The 7841-nt window shown below is 30.5% G+C and overlaps 1 protein-coding gene and 1 pseudogene across 1 annotated transcript; both read right to left on the reverse strand.

Annotated features, from left to right (window-relative positions):
- Window positions 1-2513: 2513 nt before the first annotated feature.
- LOC132059772 (metalloendoproteinase 3-MMP-like) lies at window positions 2514-3968 on the reverse strand. The gene has a single exon (XM_059452553.1). The coding sequence runs from the start codon at window positions 3758-3760 to the stop codon at window positions 2642-2644; it is 1119 nt and encodes a 372-aa protein (XP_059308536.1). The 5' UTR covers window positions 3761-3968; the 3' UTR covers window positions 2514-2641.
- A 1771-nt stretch (window positions 3969-5739) lies between these two features.
- LOC132061368 (uncharacterized) lies at window positions 5740-6740 on the reverse strand (annotated as a pseudogene).
- Between the last annotated feature and the right edge of the window lie 1101 nt (window positions 6741-7841).

Below are 7841 nucleotides of genomic sequence, written 5' to 3' on the forward strand. Positions count from 1 at the left end.
ACTATCAACGATGATAACAAAATTTTGATAATGGTAAAGTAGTCAAAATGACAGATGAGAACATAAACCAACAACATCGTTTGTTAAAAGTTTTCATGTGAGAGACAAATACGAACGAGATTCATCATATTTACATGTGAGAGATATTGAATTAATTTATTGCATCAATATAACATTTATTTGATCATTAAATTAAATGTTGCATTTACTTTAATGTTAATTACTATTATTTTTAATAGTTTATATACATTTATTGGTTGACGCAATACACAGATACAACACGCGTATACTAAAACTAGTTCATACAAAATGTGTGAGAATAGAAGAGCGTAAAATATGAACATAAGGAGTAGAAGCTTCTTAAATTTATACGAAAAACGAGGTGTTGAGTATGGGACAGGTGATTTAAAAAAAGGATTATTAGACTTGTATCACAATGATTTCACACCATTCATCATACAAGTTGACTAGTATAATAGCTATTTTTCGCCATTCATCATAGACGTGTTCATATTGGTCCTGTCTTTCTAGAAATTATTAAAATCACTATAAAAAAATTTATACAATGTTACGGATACACGTATCTCAAACTCAGATTTTTGGCCGTTGATATAATAAAATCCTACACAATTATATATTTCATTATATAGAGAGTTATTTCTTTACTTTGGAAATATAAGGAGCGTAAATTTCACTAAAGTAAATTAAAATAAAGTGAAATGCGATAATTATATACAAACTGAAAGTAAACTTAAAACATGCAGTGTATTTGGTTTTTGTGAAAACTTGGAAGAGGGTATATTTGCACCTAGTTAGATTCTTTTATTTACAAATTTGTTAAAAGGAAGAACAAACATTTTATAAAATATGTATATCTCAAAACTCATAAATACGAAATTAGCACAATTTAAGTGGTGATACCCGATCATCAATATTAGAAACGTTGAGTCTGGATTTTTTGTATGTATGCTTTTTTTAGATCTCTTAAACTTTATAATAATTAACATATAGGAATTTCTCTTATTAAAAAAAACTCCTTATTTTAAATTTAATTTATTTTACTTGGTATAAATCCCTTGTAGTTTATGTTGAACATGATATATGCGAAGTTTTAAAAATTTCCATATTTTAGTTTAGGTGTATGATCATCTAAATGATATTTTCCAATTAAAATATAAATCTTAAAATGATAGCTAATATTTAATTAGCGGTTTTAAAAATAACTATTAACCCATATCTCCCAAAGAAATAGGATTGCATATTCTTTACAGTAATTTACTCAATTATTAAAAGAGTGAACATTTGATACATTCACGCGTGTAAAATAATGTTTTCAGATGTGGTACAGTGGTAAGGCAAACAAATTGCTAATTTTTTATTTATTTATTTCGTTGCCGTCCAAGACTTTTTCTTTATATGTTTTCCACCTACATGACTTTTTCAAAATCTGTCCCAGAGCTCGTCTGGATTGACTTATAAGTTCTTTGAAATAAACTTATAAACTATTTTTATATTTTTTTAGCGTTTAGCTGATCAGCTTATAAGTCATTTTGTGCTTAAAATAATGCCAAAAAAACAATTGAACCCGGTTGACTTAGCTTTTTTAAGCTCATCCAAACAGGCTCCTAATCTTTTTCATATTATATAAATAAAATATCTTCTTACGTTTCACCTGTCAACTTGGACCTTTCACAAATAATTGACTTTTCATACCCAGTGGAAGTTCAATGCTAGTCGCTCTCTCGCTTAATTTATGTGATATTGTTCGAATTTTGAGAATCAATTTTTTTTAATTTGATAGTAAATTCGAACATAAAATTTTTAATTTTTTTTTTAAAATAATTTATATATTTAGTAACTATATAAAAAATACTATAAGTCACAATAATTAACAATTTAAAATATATATGAAGGGCATACGAATAAGTCGAGGCTATGATTTTCTTATTTGTCTTTCGAAATCCGAACTGTGTCAAATAAATTGGGATTGAGAATATTTGTTTTCACATTTCATGAACAACCCTCCCCCATGCACCTCCACCCCCACCCCCCCGCCCCCCGCCCCCCGGAACTCACACAAACCAAATCAAAATAAGTGAACTTTTTATTTACATTTCGAAATGTATTATTTCGCTTTTTTTTGTTATGAAAAACTTGCGAATTTTAATACGGCTCATACAAACTCCTTTTTCGTTGATACTTTGGTACTGTATTAAGGCGCAAGCAGCTATGCTGGGAAAGCTCATGTGACATAATTTCACCATAAATATATACTCGTAACTTGTTAAAATTTAATTATGTAATCCGATTTAACTTTAAAAGTTTATGACAAAACTAAGAGCATCTTTAAAGTTTAAAACTGACAGCATTAGAATAGCAACCCAAAAAAAAAAAAAAAAAAAAAAAAGGTGCGGATGTGTCTGTCTAAAAAATAATGTCTAAAGTTCCGTTATTTCAATAAGACAATAGTATAAACATCTATACAGAGAATAATCATTTACAACCACAATGAAATTTTTGTTTTGCTATGAATTAACATCAAGTGGAACAATCTGAAATAAAAAGACAAAGTATGATATATACTAAAATAATCCAATCATGCAGCCAACGAAATACAAGTATTTTTTTTTTTTCCAAAAATTCAATGAACTAATGCAAAGAAGAGTCCAACGACCAATAGAAACCCATGAACACATAATGAACCAAATTTCGGGGCTCCATTTGTATCATTCTCTTGGCTCGGAGTCAAAGTTGTGTTCGGCCCGGTATAATTCGGGTTAGACCCATATAACACCTGGACTCCCTGAATATCATCATTCGCAAGCTCTACTCTTCGGGCACCCGCTTCCAAACTCGGGTACATAATAGAATCTTCTACAGATGAATGACCCAAACCCAATAAATGCCCAATTTCATGAACCGCGACCGATTCAAGATCCACCGCGGATACTATAGAAAAAAAATTCCCATCATTAATGGGGACCCCATCTATGACCCAATTCTCATCGCCATCCAAGTGAAAATGCCCCGCGGGGGGCGAAAACGCGTGTGCTAATGTCCCCATCGGACCATCAAACGGCTCGCCATCATTATGATCACCCGCGAAAAACCCGATTTTAATATCTGCCGACCGAAACGATGCCGTTTCGGTAAAAGTCAACGGGGTCACCTCTGACCAACGGTCAAACGCGCGTGAGAACACGCTCTTAATGTTATCTGTCAGACCCTTCTGCGGAAAGAACGCGTATGTTAGATCTGCCTTACTCGGGGGCCACCGTGGCCTACCAGGAAAGAACGAGTAGTGTGCCACGGTGTGCATCATCGGAGAACCTGCCGGAGCTTTACCGGAGTTCATAGTACTAGTACCGTTGACTACATCTGCATTTCCACATCTTGGTTTTATTAAATGCTGAATTGTTGGGGCGTCGAGTATACCGGTTGTGTTGAGGTTGAAGTTTTGTTGGTAAGTCTTGAGAGCAGATTCAAGAATATCATCAAAGTCATCAGTGAAGTTATTACTCATAGAATTAATGTATCCAAAGTTGTGAAAATATTTCTTGATTTTACCTAAGCCATCAATATTTTTCTGACCAGAGTGACATCCTAATAACTTCTGAAAAGCATCCCAAGCAGTGGAATTAGGTTTGAGTAAAGAAGGAGGGATTGAAGATATATTTGGGAAGAAATGAGCTGAAGTTTGAGATGGAACACTTGATAATATTACCACAAAAAGAATGGCTATGAATAAATGAATTCTCATTTTTTTCAAGTATGTGCTCTTTCTGGGTACTGTTTTTTTGTTGAAATATGGAAGATGGAAAAAATGTTAATGGTATTTAAGATTTATAGGATATGGATCTGAAGGTTTTAAAGATGGGTAATGGATACTGATTGGAGTTATATGGAGGAGAAATGGTCTGCGCAGTACGTTCGACTACAAAAACTTCGTCAAGAAATCGGCTTTCTTGGAAGTTTTGTCAAAGTAGTTAGGGGTCGTTTGGTACGTAGATAAAATAATCCCAGGATTAATGGGATATTTCATCTTAAGTTTGGGATGCATTTTATACTTTATTTGGTACAAAGGATAAATTTATACCTTATATCAAATATGGTACAAAATTAATCTCATAGTTAGTCTTTGAGATATCTGCAACTAATATCGTGTACCAAATGACCCCTTACTGGTTCTTTGAGAGCTGCTGTCATACAAGTAGAGAGATCAAAAAAAAAAAAATACCCCTTCCATCTCAAAAAGATTATCCTCTTTTGACTTGGCACAAAGTTTAAGAAATAAAGGAAGACTTTTGAAATGTGTGGTCCAAAACAAGTCTTAGATATTTGTGTGGCTGTAAATCATATCATAAAGTTAAATTGTTTCTAAATATAGAAAGAGGATAATCTTTTTGGGACAGACTAAAAAGAAAAGGAGGATAATCTTTTTGGGACGGAGGGAGTGTTTATGTATTACTTTTAAACAAGAAAAATCTTACATTTATTCATATGCCTTTTAAAATTTTAAATTGTTAATTATTGTGACTTATAATATATTTTTTTTACTCCTTTCGGCCTAAATAAGTGTTTTATTTTATGGGGTATGGGGTTTAAGAAATAATAAAAGACTTTTGAATTTTGTAGTGTTAAATTGAAGATGTGTGTAGTCCATTAAATCTTGTGGTCTCGAATTGCCACATAAAATATTGAAATTAGAAAATTTATTTAATATAGAAAAAAACACTCTTTTTGAAATAAACTAAAAAAAAAAGTAAAATACTTAAAGTGGGATGGAGAGAGTAATTTCTAAATATATAAATTATTTTTCAAAAAATCTAAAACTATATGCCCAAATTCATAGTTAAATTACATGAGTTGACTTTGAAATTCAATATCATATAAATTGAGAGAGGATTCTCTTAATTGGGGTTAAAAGTTTGTTGTAAATTTCTAGATCAGCAAATCATCATACACAACCTAGAGAGAAAAATACTCAATTTTCAGTCAACAACAATGCCGCATAAACGTGTTGAATTAGTAGGTTATTCTGTTATGGTGCTCAAATGGACTTTAAAGGTTGATCAGACAACTGGCCAGGAATAAAGACGAAAAGACAGAGGACAACAAACACATGGGGGTGAATAAGAAGTTGCCAGGAATCGGGATTGACTTTAGTAGTCGATAGCCTCTTTACCTAAGGCATTTCTAACCCATTGCATCATTTTTTACATTAAAATAATATAAATATCAAAATAGCGTAAATTAATTTTAATCCATTGCATCATTTTTTGCATCAAAAAAGAATATTCTTTTTATATTCTTCTCTCTCTTTTATATTATATTATTTTCTTTTACTTAAATTTTATTTTTAATTTCATAAAAAAAATTCTTTTTTTTCTTTTTTACATATCCATCTCATGTAATTCATAATCCTTTGTTATATAATCATTTAATATAAAATTATTTTATACCATAAAATTTTAAATAATATAAATTGTAAGCAAATATTATATGTTATACATATTAATGGATAATTCAAATAAAAATGAAATCATTGATAAAATATAATTAAATAAATACTATTACATTAAGGTAGAATTTATTTTAATTTCTACATAAATATTCAACTTTCATGATTAGTACGTTGCTCCCATAAATGCTCTACTAATGCATTACGAAGTGCAAAATGAACATCTTTGTTCTTAATTTTTTTGTGTCGAGCTAAAAATTATTCAAATCAATAATTTTCATCTACTACCATTTCTACTGTTGGAGTTGGACCTTCCAAGCATCTTGAATTGATGCATTAAGATCACGCTCATCCTCGATTATCATGTTGTGCAGTATAATACATGATGTTAATATATCATGTAGCACTTCTTTTCTCCAAAAAACATGACAGCCTGCAATAATTGCAAAACGAGATTGCAAAACTCCGAATGCACGTTCAACATCTTTTCGACATGATTCTTGTTTCGTCGCGAAATATTTCTTCTTTTGAGATTGTGGCTCATGAATGGTTTGCACAATTGTAGACCATTTTGGATATATCTTGTCATTAAATAATAACCCACATCATATTCGTTTCCTTGAATAACATAATGGGCGGGAGGAGCAATACCTTTAGCAAGATTGGAAAACAGATGTGACGATTCTAAAACATTAATGTCATTATTGGTGCCGGGCATACCAAAATATGCATGCCATATCCAAAGGTCATAATCAGCTACAGCTTCAAGAATTATTGTTGGGGATCCACTACGACCTGCATATTGTCCAGCCCATGCTGTTGGACAATTTTTCCATCTCCAATGCATGCAATCTAGACTACCTAGCATTCCTGGAAAACCACATTACTCACCGATGTGAAGAAGCCTTGCAACATCGTTAGCTGTTAGTGATCTCAGATACTGCTGGCCAAAAACCTCTACGATAGCTCGACAAAATCTCTTCATGCTTTCAATTGCAGTTGACTCTCCAATTTTCACTTATTCGTTAGTGGCATCCGCTGGCAAGCCGTATGCCAACATTCTAAACACAGCTGTGATTTTTTGTACAGTAGATAAACCAAATCTATCCATCGCATCAGCACGTTGTTCGAAGTACGTATCATGAGCTTTAATTGCATCAACAATACGAAGAAACAAATTCCGGGACATCCGATATCGACGACGAAACATACCATCATTATAGCGTGGATTATCTGAAAAATAATCGAGAAATAAATTATTGGTGATCCAAATATTCATGAATTTATTCGACAAGAACAAAAATGAATAATGGATAAAAGAAGTCAACAATTTCAACAGCCACAACCACAACAATCCTCTACCCCATACACTCAATATTTTAATGATATTGGTGGATCTAGAAACGACCTACCAGAGTACTAAATTATTGTTATAATTTTCTAAATTATTATGTTGTTTAATGTATTGAACATTGTTATGCTATTGATCATTGTGTTGTTATTGAACATTGTGTTATAATTGTGTTATATATTCGAAATTATTTTGTTATTGAGCATTGTGTTATTAATTAACAACATATTATATTTTATATTTGCACTTTTCATTTTTGTGATGGTTATATTTTTTAATATAATTATAACTTATAATAAAATTAAATTACAATTTTATATAAAATAATATATACGAAAATTAATTTATAAAACTTACACTCCAAAATTAAGATGTAAAATTAATATTATAAGATATTACATAAAAAATAATTAGGTATATTAGGAATCTAAAATTATAAATTAAAATTTATAATATGTTAAATTAAAAGTGTTATATAATAAAAAAATAATAAAATATTAATGAATAGTAATGGTGTAGATGAATAGGTATATTAGGAATCTAAATGTAAAAATTAAAATTTATAATATGTTAAATTAAAAGTGTTATATAATAAAAAAAATAATAAATTATTAATGAATAGTAATGGTGCAATGAATAGTGTTGCAAATTTGAATACATGCAACACTATTCATGCACCAAAATGGTGCAAAAAATAGTGCAAGGTTGGAGCTCCAAAACACCATTTTTTGCACCAAATACCAAAATAGCATTTGGTGCAAAAAATGGTGCAAGGTTGGAGATGGCCTAAAGGAGCGTCAAAATTCCGTTTCAAATAAGTGGTAATTTTATCTTTTTATTTTATTTAAAAATAAATGATGTTTTATATAATCAAGAAGACATTAATGATGCTCTTTTAATTTTATCCCTATTTAAATAAAGGGAATGTTATATAACCCAGAAACTATTAAAGAACTACATTTTTTTTATGTTACTTATTAAGGATAAATTAGTAAAAATATATTTTACTTTCTAGGAATAGTAATTTCC

This window comes from Lycium ferocissimum, chromosome 6 (genome assembly GCF_029784015.1).
Source record: "Lycium ferocissimum isolate CSIRO_LF1 chromosome 6, AGI_CSIRO_Lferr_CH_V1, whole genome shotgun sequence".
NCBI lineage: Eukaryota > Viridiplantae > Streptophyta > Magnoliopsida > Solanales > Solanaceae > Lycium > Lycium ferocissimum.